Here is a 13,072-nt window from a genome sequence, read left to right as displayed (position 1 = left end):
ATGATAAAGAGTGGTGTCAGAACTTAGCCAAGTAGTAGGCTAAGTCTGTAACTAGGCTATTTGTATGTGGAATAGCTTGCAAGACTATGTGTACATAGGGGCTTCATTTTTTAGGGGTGTATTCTATATTCTGGGATTTTCTGTAGTCTGGCAGTGGCCTAGTCCCAAGGTTCCCAGATTTAAGAGGTTGACGGTAGAATGTTTTTGTTCTGCATTCTATGGATGGTGTCTGCAAGAGTTCTGAATACAGAGGAGACACATGTAAATTGACTGGATTTATATTTTAACAAACTACTACATCTCCCCCTTACTTTCAGGTCTGCACAGCAGCATTACTTTTTTGCTTTTACCTTCCTTTGTGCTCTTTTTGGTTTATTTCCATCTACAGTCAGACTAAAATGACTAAAAACATTTGCTGTCATTAGCTATGTTGCTCCTTCCTGACTCATGATCTGACTATAGTTAATTTATCTACCTCAATTAGGGATTCTTTAATCTGGTCATAAAATCCTACTTAACCCTCCCATGGGCTTCCCAGAAGCAACAGACTGTTCTGGGACAAGGCCGATTTAATCTACAATCTACCATCACTTGAGGGGTCAATAATATTGTATCTTATAGTATCATTTACTTTTATTAGTGAGTCTAGGCTTGATTTTAGTCATTTACAAAATTATTTAGATGATTAGAAACTAAATCATCCTTGTCCTACCATGTGATCAAAACAGTCTGGTACCTGATTTCAGTTCTTCATTTATTGTAGTTTATTTTTTTTACTATAAATCATCCTTTACTTGTCATCAAATTTCAGTTTTTTCACTCATTTTACATCTTCACGGTTAGATGTGCAGAACAGTAGTGTCCAGCTGCTTACCCTTTCTGACCTGGTATAAGGAAGATGTGGCAACATGCCTGTCATATCTACAAGATATCCAAACTTAGATCAAGATTTTATGAATCTAATCTGGGAAAAGTGGCAATGTCTAAAACATACTACATTTGTTGTCGTTTTGGTTTTGCTACAGCAGTCCATTTCTTTTCCTTGCTTCAATTTTCACCTAACATTTATGAAAAAAATCCTTCAGTTGGACACTATGAGAGTCAAGGTATGTTGACTAGGTGGTCTCAAACTATTTTATAATGACAATTACTCGTAAATATAAGACCCTTCCATTCTAAATATTTTCCTATCCTATCATTATGGTTTTTATTTTCAAAATAAAATAAAAAGTTATAATAAATGAAATGCAGCTATGCTAAGCCTTTTACCATACCTAAGAATAACATAATGTGTGAGAATTAAAAATAGTTTGTTTGCCAAAATGACAGTGACGTTCTTTTAAAAATTTCACATCACACATACATACTGAAGACTCAATTCACTATACCAACTAACATTAGTGAATGACATTAAATATTGATCTGTTGCCCTTAAATGTCTCTATGTTTAAGGTTGGCCAATTTAAAAAAACACATCAATGAAAAGAGGAAGATATGCAAATGCATATGGTATAAAAAAAATTCTTACAAATATTCTGTTCTTTCCACAGGAATTTGAAAGTGAATATTTCCAACCCTTTTCCAAGACACTCATAAAAATATGTTAATTTACCAAGTTATATAGATCTTTTTTCTAATAATTCTTTTTATTTTATTTTGTAAAAATTACAATTACACCTCACATGATATAACAAATAAGAACTAAAATCACTAACAAATTTCTGAGTATGTTTATGGTAAAAATATTTACGAGATGTACTGAGATGGGGAGATACAGCTTTCAGTGAGTTATATATGTTTTTCTAATATTTCTTTGTATTTTAGTTTGCAAAACTACAATTATAGCTGTCATACTATCATAAAAAATAAGAACTAAAACCAACAGCAATCCCTGGGTACATTTATAACCAAATATATACAGGATGTCCTGCAACAAGTAGGTGCAGTACATTCCCCCAAGAAATCTCTAAGTCACACTGATCTACCTCTATTCTGTACTGAGGTGCAAGTCGCCGTAAGAGTTGCCATAAGTCATTTATGGCCCGTTCAAGTGATTTGAACATTTTTCCCTCAAAATTTGTTCAAATTCTACGGCGCAAAATACTGATTATCACCTGAGGTGGCCCAGATCGAATGTCCAGAGCTATTATTATGCCTCATATGATCATACCAGATGCAACCGGTTAATTTTTATCTTTTCCTTTTTATGTCTCATTGAACTATTTAATACTGATATTACAAATAAAAGGATGTAAGGCTACTACCTCTGCTGCTGCAATTACTGTAATAAGTACAGTATGTCTATAGAACTAATCTGCAATTTGAATATAATTCCATTCTTGGGAATATGCTTCAGCACTAGTTTTTAAGGCTAGCATTCTATGTAAGGCAATGAAAAATATACCTTAAATGAAGAAATTTCTTTCTGGACAGAAGCTCGACTACTCTGGAGCCCTGGCTGCAAAACCTAACACGATAAATTGAAGTAAAGCCTTATTTAACTGAAAATATACCACCTGGGGACTTATGATGTCAATACCATAACAATGTTGAAGAGGATATTTCATTTTGGTTAAAGTAGCATAGTAGTAGCACATCAAACCAACCTGGGTGTGATCCTGATGGATAGAAGGAACTGCTGACCAAGTGTCAAGGGCTACATAACGTCTGTACCTCACCCATTTACGTCGTCTCACATAAGAATTCCATCTTTTATCAGCAGTATAACTTCTAGGGAAGTCTATGGCATAGGTCCAAGCCTAAATAAAAAATAAAATTCAAAATCAAACACGATCTGTAATCAAAGTGGTAATTTTGTATTTTAAAAATACTGTGGAATGTATTATACTAAACACTAAAAATTACTATAAATGCTGAAACACACAGCAGCAATAATACAAACTTTCATTTATCAAATTTATTTGAAGAGGAAGTCCTCTCAAGCACAAAGATTTTAATTGTAAAGGATGAAAATTAATAATGTATAGTACAGGTATTACAAAACTAGCACATAACATCATAATTACTGTCTTCTACTCAGAAATGCATGAATTTTGAAACGTTTCTTTCCATTCTTGACACAAAAAAAAAAAAAAATAAAGACAAATCAAACATTTCAATATAGCATTCTACCAAATATAACAAAACATGACTAACATAATTTGTCAGAGGAAAATACTAAAAAAAAAAATGTTGATCCTTATCCAAACAACACTTATTAAAATTATACTTAAATAAACCTTCAACATATGAAAGCTCTCTTTTTTAGTTCTTTCAGGTTAGTATTCCCCAGCCATAATGGAAAGCCTTTATTCTACACTGTTTCCCTATGCCTCAAAGAAGCTAAAAAAATCACTGCAGGGTAGCAACTGGAGGACAGGATGCATTTTAAAGAAAGGCATATACAGAATCATGAAAATTACTAAATTTATTTTGTATCTACCATAATGCACAGGATTTTAATTTACTTAAACTGAATGGCTTCCCATGTGGGTGACAATGACATTCTTCTGTCCCCTCTATACAACTTTTTTATCTCCTGCAGTTGTTCATGTCCTATTGAAAGTACCTGCCTAATTCTTACAGTATGAAAACAACTGTAAAAGATGCCCTTTACTTTACTTATTTTAATTGGAGATCCATAAAGCAGGTGCATCCCTATACCCTAAAGGAACTGTAACATCTTTAAAAGTTTCTCAAATTTCCTACATTATGTTCATTAATAACCGGGAGACTATTCAAATCCTATACGCCACAGACCCCTTGATGTCACTAAATTTATTGGCTCTAACTTGGATTTTATAGACTTTGTATTGTAAGTGATAATGGTCTCATTGATCATATACCCATGTAATCACAGTATTTGTCTTCAAAATGGATAAAACTGAGTATTTTGAGTTGCTTAAAGTGTAGACACATCACTTTTATGAAAGTCTAAACTTAACCTTTGTAATTATCATAACTGATTCAAACATCATGTAGTGCAAAGGGCCTCTGTGAAATCCCTTCATTTATGTCTTTCCTGTGCTTTCATTGGTACAAATTTCCCCTCACCTCTAGCTACATTTCTCATAATTCTCATCCAAGTGGGTTTGGGTCTTCCAACTCTTCTGGTATCCACAGGAGCCCAACTAACAGTATCATCTACTATCCTTCCCAAAGCGATGAGAAGGGCATATAAAAACCATCTCTATGTCCCTTTCATCATTATCTTATCCACATATGAAACCTTGGCAATATTTCTTACTGCATCGTTTCTTACTCTATCCTTTTTTTGACAATCTCCCTAATTTGACAATCTCCCTAACAGGTTGTAACAGTCCACGGTTGGCTTCAACAGCTGAGCACCATGCGCCCTGGGTGTGGGTAATTAAAGGCTCAAATCTTCAACATCATTTCTTTTCATGATTTTTTTTTTACAGTACTGTAGTACTCAATTTTCCACATTTTCATAGTTTTATAAGTTGGCCCAAGAAGTAACCATTTTCTTTGCTTTTCATTATGTTCAAAAATTCAATGAAAGAATACAGAGCAGTCCCGGTTTCACAGCGGTTCGACTTCTGACGTTCGAGGATTCTGGCGGCACAAATATATTCATCAGAAATTATTTCCTGTATTGACGCATGTTTCGGGATTCTGACCAGCGTTGTACGCCCGATCCGTGGCGGAAGAAATGGCCCAAAATGGCAGAATAATCATAATTTGAAAGATTTTTGATGTAAAACTCAATAATAATGCAGTTTATATCGTTTCAATGCACCAGAGCATTAAAGTAAGGTTTTCTTATGATTTTTGACGATTTTCGGCGATGTTCCGGCTTCTGTGATTTTTCGGGTTGACGGCGCAAGAGCGGAACCACGTAAATAAACCGAGGACCGCCTGTAGTGATCCTAGTTCTTTGTATTTTCTCAGAATAAAAGGATTTTGATTGCAAATACATTTTTTAAATATGAAGGTTCATCTTCTTTTATGAACAAATAGTACAGTCAACCCCTGGTATTCGCGGGGGTTAGGGACCACAACCACCTGCGATAAGCTGATATCCGCGATAAGTTGGTACCCCCCTCAAAATGCTTATGAAAAACTGCGACTAACTGAAGCCACAAATGCTGAACTGCGATATAGCAGGGTCCCTGTAATGCTATTAGCCTATTTAACAAAAGAACCAAAACAGGCTTAAAAGATAACTTCAATCTGAAAAATGATATTTTAATGATAAAATAAAGTTTGTTCATACTTACCTGGCAGATATATATATAGCTGTATTCTCTGATAGTCCGACAGAATTTCAAAACTTACGACACACGCAGTAGGAGATCAGGTGGTTAGTACGCATTCCGCCGCTGGGAGCGGGTATCAGAACTATTCCCATTTTCTATTCCAGATTTTCTAGTACCACTGTCTCCTGAGAGGTGGGCGGGCACTATGAATATATATCTGCCAGGTAAGTATGAACAAACTTTATTTTATCATTAAAATATCATTTTGTTCATGAGACTTACCTGTCAGATATATATATAGCTGAATACCACCATTGGAGGTGGTACAGACAGAATAGGATTTGAAACACTACATGTGGTGAAAGATACCTTGGTTCCTTACCTGTTAGCACCTTTGACCGTGATTACTGTCACCCAAGTCCGCTTCTGCTTATTTAGAGTCTCCAGCAGGGTGTGACCTGTATGGCTGGTGAGTTCTAGATGATCTGTCAGCAGTGATACAATGTGACCAGACCATATTGACCATACAATGAGGCAAGCAGTAAAAAGCCAACCACCTGACCAAGCCTAACTAAGTTGGGATAGCAGCAACTAAAGCTAGCAGGCGGAAGTCCATACAGGCAGTCGACCAACAACCATAAACACTATCCAACCGACATAGGATAGGATGAGTGTCATCCCCTGCCCCCCAGGAAAGTATCTGCGGAAACGTATGGTCCTAAGCGAGAAACCCAGTTCCTGTATGTAGTCTTCACATCTCTCCAGGTGGTGTAGGCGAACACAAGTTACTTTCATAAAATGTAGCACCCAGAATGTTACTGGTGACATATTCTTCGAAAAACCACTGAAGTTCAACTGCCCTCACCTCATGAGCGTGACTTTCAGAGTTTAAATCAGTGTCTTGACAGCATGGATGAGCTAACAATCATGTCCTCAGAAAGAAAGCCAGAGCATTCTTCGACATAGGTAGAATCAAGTCTCTTTGCTGAACACCATAAACTATCTGAGGGCCTCGACTTTCCTTCGACTTGTCTAAGTAGACTTTGAGAGCCTAACAGGGCAAAGGACTCTCTCTGGCTCTTGAATTAGAATCTCAGCCCTTACATGATTTTCAGCTCTTGGGCCAAGGTTGAAGCCGAGTTCTCATTTTTAAGCCTAAAAGGTAGGGCTTAAGAACAAACTGCATTATGTCCTTTAAAGCCTATATGTCTACTAAAGGCTTGCAGTTCACTAACCCTCTTGCGCAGTTGCTAGGCGGTTGAAAAATAGTCTTTCTGGTAATGTTCATAAATGACGCAGAACGAGGAGTTCAGAAAGAACTGGACATCAGGAACCCGTAACACTACATCCAAATTCCAGGAGAGTCCTTTGCATGAGGTTCGAGAAGGATCTAAATAGATCGTGAAGGTCTTTGTTGTTAGCAGATCCAAGTTTCTATGCCTAAAGCAGGATGATAGCATACTCCTATGTCCCTTGTCGGGACTGCTAGTTTGACATCACTCCTCAGAAACAAGAGGAAGTCTGCTATCTACAGCTACAGGAGTAAGTGGTAGAGGAAATGCCCTTCTTTCTACACCCATCTCTAAAAGACGGTCCACGCCGATTGGTACAAATTACTGGAAGAGAATGTTGCGCTCTGTAATGAGCTCTGCCACTGGTCTAAAGCCTGCAAACCTGGCCAGCTTCTCGATAGTCTGAATGCAGTTAGACTCCAGGCGGGAGGTTTTGTGAGCTACCCTCTCGAAGTGGGGATTCTCTGAGTAGATCAGCTCACTTGGGTGAGATCTCGGAAGATCCACTAGGAAGGACATGACCTCTGTGAACCATTCCTCGAAGGCCAAAAGCAGGCGATCGCGTCATCCTTGTCCCTTCCGGCAGCGCAAACTTCCTGATGACTTCTCCGAGGATTTTGTACAGAGTAGGCATACGTCCATCCCCGTCAATCCCAGAGAAGGCGTCTACTGAGATCGCTCCTGGGTCGGTACGGGGAGCAGTAAAGAGAAGTCTCTTCGTCTTGGAAGTTGCAAAGATCTACCAATGGAGCGTCCCAAAGCTTCACGGTCCTTGACACACCTCTTGGTGTAGGGTCCACTCGATCGACGCTATTTGTCGTTGCCCGACACGAAGATCCTTGCAATGGACGTTCTCTCGCCTGCAACAAAACCTGGTGAGGATCGAAAGTAATATTCCGGGCCTGAGCCCACAGAAGGATATCCTTTGCTAAGGTGAACAGGGGCCGAGAGTGAGTTCCTCTCTGTTTCTTGGTATGACAGGGCCGTGGTGTTGTCGAGTTGATCTGGGACAACTCGGTTCGTGACTTCGTCTCGAAGAAAAGAAGGGCCAACTTTGAATCGCCCCAATTCTTTGAGGTTTATGTGCCAGGACACTGTTCCCTCTCCAGGTGCCCGACATCAATCCCCACAGTGTTGCTCCCCACCCCGAGATGGACGCGTCGGAAAACAACACTAGGTCGGGGTTCTGAAGTTTGAGAGAAAGGCCTTCTGCCAACTTTGATGGATCGAGCCACCACCTTAGGTGATCCTTCACCTTTGGCGAAATACTCAGAGAAACTTCCAGATTCTCCTTGTCCTGCCAGTTCTCTGCAAGGAAGAGCTGAAGCGGTCTGAGATGCAGTCTCCCCAGGGAAACAAACTTCTCCAGCGATAAAAATGGTCCCAACCCAGGCTCATCCATTCCTCACGAGCATGTTTCTTTCCATGAGAAGGGGCTGAAACTTTGTCTAAACACTGTGGTTATGCTGTGCCAGAGCGGAAAAGCTCAGCCACTGAATCCACCTGAATCTGATAAGCGATGGACTGAGTCGAGTCAGATGGGACTTTTAGAAATTCACCAAAAGTCCTAGGGACCGTCAAGTTCAGTAGTGTGAAGATCCTCCAGACGCCTGGTCATTGTGAGGCTCGCGGAGTGAGCCAATCGTCCAAATAAAGAGACTCTTATTCCTCCCAAAGTGACCATCTCGCAACATTCCTCATTAAAACCGTAGATACCATAGGAATGTTGGGCGAAGCAGAGAGCCTGAGCGAAATACCTGTCCCGCAGGACAAATCTCAGGTACTTCCTCGATGAGGATGTATAGGAGCGTGAAAGTAGGCGTCCTGGAGATCAGGAAAACCATCCAGTCGCCTGGTGTGAAACTCCATGACCGACTGGGGCGTCTCCGTACGAACTTTTCTTTCAAACGAAATGGTTCAACTTGCTGACGTCCAGAACTGGTCTCCATCCCCCTGACTGCTTCGGTACCAGAAACAGCCTGTTGTAAAAGCCCGGGGATTGTAAATCTGAGACCTGTTCCACAGCTCTCTTCTCAGAGCATTTGCTCGAGCAGGTCGAATCTGCTGCTTCTCCTGTTCGTAGGATGGCGTGAATCTATGGGTTTCATTTTTGTAACGGAGGTAAGACGAGGAATGGGATCTTGTATCACTTTTCGATGACTTGGAGGGACCAGTTGTCCGTCCCTCTCACTCCAGGCTCTTGCAAAAGAAAGAAGCCTGGCTCCTACCGGTGTCTGAAGGTCCGTGGAGTCATTTCTTGCCCCTGGTCTTAGAGGCTCTACCTCTTGAGGACCTCTTCCTCGAAGGACGATCTAGAAGAGGGTCCTCCCACGAAAGGGCTTCTGATCTTGACCTGCCCAGGAAGAAGTCGAAGGGACTGCTGGATGTCTAGGAGCTGGGCCAGGAGGTCCTGAGAAGCCTTCTCTTGCAAAGTGGCGGCGTGTATCCTTGACTGAGACTGGGGAAAAGATGGCTAGAAAGCGGAGGCGAACAACAGCTCTGCCTTCTGAAGGAGAGACCGACTTCGCCAGTAGAGTTGCAGTAAATGGCTCACTTCTTTGAGCCCACATTGAAATTGGGCAGCCAGTTCTTGAACCATCTGCTGCCTTGTCCATGCAGGGTGAGGCGTAGACAAATCTCCCAGACTAATGGAGTCAGGGCCTTGAGCCTGCAAGAGTCCAGGACTCCCAGGCACCAGTCCAGAAGTTGAAAACTTCCAAAGACCTGAAGAGGCCTTTCATGGTGATCGGTTTTCAGATAAAGTCCAGGACACCTTAAGCTGATGAAGAGGGGCCTTCTAGAGGCGTCCACAAGGTAGCAAAGTCCCCTTGGGAAGAGGAAGGAACTCTCCAACCAACCTCCTCTCTGTCGTACCAAATTCCTTTTCCTCAATCTTGACGGAGGCGGGCCGAAAGAAGTCTTGCACTGGGCTTTCTGGAGTCCATCATATGAACCTTCTTAAAGGCCCTCTTCGTAGAGAGAGGCAGTAGCCATTTTCACAAAACCAGAAGACTTTGTGATTTAGCGAGGTGGCTGCGAGGAGCGGCGAGGGCAGAGGGTTTAAGTACAAACAAGTCCCTTCAGCAGCCTAGTCAAGACTTGTGTGTCGGAAGAAGCTGAAGAAGTAGAGACTGATCCTCAACTGCAGGATCGAGCGCTAGACAGCTCTCCTTGCTCAGCAGGAACAACGAAGGGGCAGAGAAGACCGGGAGGGCCAGCGCCCTTGCAGACCAACACACAAAGGGACTTCTGCTTGGAAGAAGTCGAGAGGAATCACAAAAGTCGGGCAGAAGAAGTCTGAGCGGCGTCCTGGCGGCGATCTGGCAATTCCCGGCAGCGTGTGGCGATCGATCAAGCAGTCCTGATGAGGCGAGCAGCGAGGGGCGTCTTGCGAGCAGCAAAGGCGTCTTGCCGGAGGAAGCAGCCGGGAAGCGTCATGGCGAGCAGCAAGGGAGGCGTCATGCCAGGCAACAGGGAGGCGTCTTTTGGCGCAGCATGAGGAGCGCTGTGAGCCAAGGCTTCTAGAGGCGTGGCGAGATGGCGGCGAGCGTGGAGAAGGAGAAGGGAAGGTTTGGACCTCTTGATCGGCAGCGGGAATCCTTCCGGCGGCGACCGTATCCAGTCTCCTTCTGGGCCGTGCGAAGCCAATTGCCTCTGCATGCCTAACGGCAGCTTACAGTAGGAGAGTCTCCTCCTCAAGAGGAGCTGATCCTGTGAGAAAACGAAGAGAGGCGCCTTCCTTTTCACAGAAACAACAGCTTTCTTTCTGGAGCGGCGGAGGCGCTCCAGCGTCATCGTCGATGACATCCTGGTCCTCTTCTGCGGCGGGATGGCGTCCAAAATCCGGAGAAGCGGCGTCACGAGAAAGGGCGTGGCGTCCTTCTTTGAAGCTTCTCTTCAAAGGCGGGAGTCGAGATTTCCACTCCCGGCGAGGAGGAATCGAGGATGAGAAGCAATCCTTGAGATTCGTGCCCGAGCACGATCGCCCAGCAGCCTGAAGCGTCATCAGGACATGCGGAAGGCGCCAGATCGATTGAAGTCCCGTAACCCTCTTGCATTTTCGACTTGCCCACTCCCTGAGTCTAGGAGTCGACAGAGTCTAGACCTAGAGGCATCATATGGCGATCTGGCCCCCTCCCACAACACTAGGAACCAGACACTATCACTGCACTTCACAGCACTTTGAGAGCGAGCATTTTAGCTTCAAATTCTGAATGGAAGACATAATAACCGCCAGGGCATCACCTTCATGGGCACAACCCGGGGCTCAGGAGCGCTTCCTGAGGTTAGGAAGAGCTACGTCTACAGGAGGGTTAGCAGGTGAAAAAACACTACCCTGACTCCTACCACTTCTGGAGGAAGACCTCCTGATCCTATCTCGCTCTAACTTTCTCACATAAGAATCATAAGTCCTCCAACTAGCATCAGACAAAGATTCACACTCCTTGCATCGGGATCTACCGAAATTTTCGGTAGCCTCACCTTACAATCTTGCACACGGCAAACTCTATAACTAGAAGAACTAGATTCAGACATCTTATCGGGAAAAACAAAGCCAAATCAAAAAACAATCACAATAGCGTATGCTAGCCCTAGTCAAGTCAAAAAACCAAAAAGTCAAACAAATACTCAAGTGACAACCAAGTTTTATCCGAAATCCAAGGCCAGTACTGAAAACAGGAGTGTTGACAGTACGGCTGACAGAAAATCTGAATAGAAAATGGGAATGGTTCCTGATACCGCCTCCAGCGGCGGGAATGGGTACTAACCACCTGATCTCCCACTGCGTGTGTCGTAAGTTTTGAAATTCTGTCGGACTATCAGAGAATACAGCTATATATATATCTGACAGGTAAGTCTCATGAACAAAATGTAGTTTTTACCTCTTATCCAAAGCTTGGCCTTCATGTGTGTGATGAAGATGCCATGGAGACTCCCATGACCATGCTAGCGTTGGGAGACTAATACTTGTTAAAGGACGTGGTGTCAAGCCATCTGCTGACGAGAATGGGGCTCTGTCAGTAGGTAGCAAAACACTACTGAAACCTTCAACAGGATTCCACCGCTGTTAAAAAATAAGAAAAAGATTAAAAATGAACATAAAATACATGAAACAATATTTACAAGCTACAAAGCTTGATTACAACTTACCTCTTGCATGTCAGGGAGAACATACTTTGGTAAAAGTATATCCATACAATGTCTCAAAACAACCTGGAACTTTAATAAAACAGCACAGATAACTAGAATCCACGCACCTGGTTTTCGTAAGTTTCTTCACAAACTCGAATAGGCACAGATGATCCATAAACATAAACATATACTTGATGGTCTCCCCCTAGTGCCCATATCACTGTTTCATGAGCCGAAACCCTCTTGAATTCAACTCCCAGGTACGGTAGCTCCCGCCATACTGCTTGATCTGTCGAAAGGCTGAATACTCGTCCACGGTTATTAACAGCAAAGACTTGTGAGGATGGCATTCTAAGCCCTTTCTTGTTCTTCTGCCCAAAGTTCTGCAATAGAAAAGTACTCGCCATATAAATACCATTTTGTAAAAATCATACACACATCACTTGAATAAAACAAATATAGCAAAGACACATTTATTGCACTTCACTGGAGCCTACCATATGCCAAAATGTAAGTAATAGAAGCACAACAATAAATATAATTATGAAATTTTCTGCATTACAATACAGTAAGTATACAGAAATATGCATTAAGGTGAGCTCCATATCTTATCTAATATCAATACAAAGTCTGAAATTTCAAATTATTCCACATTACACACATGTCTTTCAACCACTTCACAATGTTCATACTGATCTTTCCAGTTTCAAAATGACAGCAACCTGAATAATGAAGTGATTTATATGTGCAGTAATAACATCATTACAGATAGGCAGATATATAGACTACTTAATCTTTCTTACTTGAAATCCAAATTCTATAAAGTCAACAGCTACAATGAAATCTTGTCTTTCATCTTCTATCTCAATAAATTTCACATTACTTTTCCTTCATTACTCTGGAATGGGAATAGAAGGGATATGGGAAGGAGAAATAAGATGGGGTGAGAGAATTTTATGTTGAGGGGAATGAAAAGGGTGGGGTGGGGGGGTTAAGTGAAAGATAAAAAATGTTTCTATCTAATTAAAAGAATAATGCAATAACTAATAAATAAGTTTCTGCAGATTTCCTAATCACTACTTTATACAAAACATTGTTTATAAGTAGAGGAAAAACCATATTCCCCAGCAATATGTATGGATTCTTTCTGAATCCTTAAAAATCTGGAAATCCTACATCCTCCTCTGAAAGGACAATAACTTGCATGGTATGCTCCATGGAGTGGAATGATTTTAAAAAATAAGAGAAAAGTACAGCTAAAAAAAAATCATTCAAAATACAGTATGATACATAAGCACGTACCAAGAGGAAAAATACACTAAAAAGAGAAACAAATGAACATAAATCATAAAACATATGCACAGTATGTATGTATATATATATACAGTATATATGTCATTCAGACTAAGGCAGCTGCATATAAAATTG

At 41.6% G+C, this 13,072-nt stretch overlaps 1 protein-coding gene across 1 annotated transcript in view; it reads right to left on the bottom strand.

Annotated features, from left to right (window-relative positions):
• LOC136831125 (tectonin beta-propeller repeat-containing protein-like) overlaps positions 1-7,030 on the bottom strand; it is a 44,884-nt gene extending 37,854 nt beyond the window's left edge. The window contains exons 1-5 of the mRNA XM_067091078.1: positions 6,837-7,030; positions 6,009-6,097; positions 5,602-5,704; positions 3,356-3,368; positions 2,607-2,759 (exon numbers count right to left, since the gene is read on the bottom strand). Of these exons, the coding sequence (XP_066947179.1) occupies positions 2,607-2,759; positions 3,356-3,368; positions 5,602-5,704; positions 6,009-6,097; positions 6,837-7,030 (552 nt within the window). The remainder of the gene's footprint in view (positions 1-2,606; positions 2,760-3,355; positions 3,369-5,601; positions 5,705-6,008; positions 6,098-6,836) is intronic.
• Positions 7,031-13,072: the final 6,042 nt, after the last annotated feature.

This window comes from Macrobrachium rosenbergii, chromosome 48, assembly GCF_040412425.1.
Source record: "Macrobrachium rosenbergii isolate ZJJX-2024 chromosome 48, ASM4041242v1, whole genome shotgun sequence".
In the NCBI taxonomy this organism is placed as follows: domain Eukaryota; kingdom Metazoa; phylum Arthropoda; class Malacostraca; order Decapoda; family Palaemonidae; genus Macrobrachium; species Macrobrachium rosenbergii.
The sequence above is the reverse complement of the archived record's forward strand: the minus strand, read 5'-3'. Positions and strand labels throughout refer to the sequence as shown.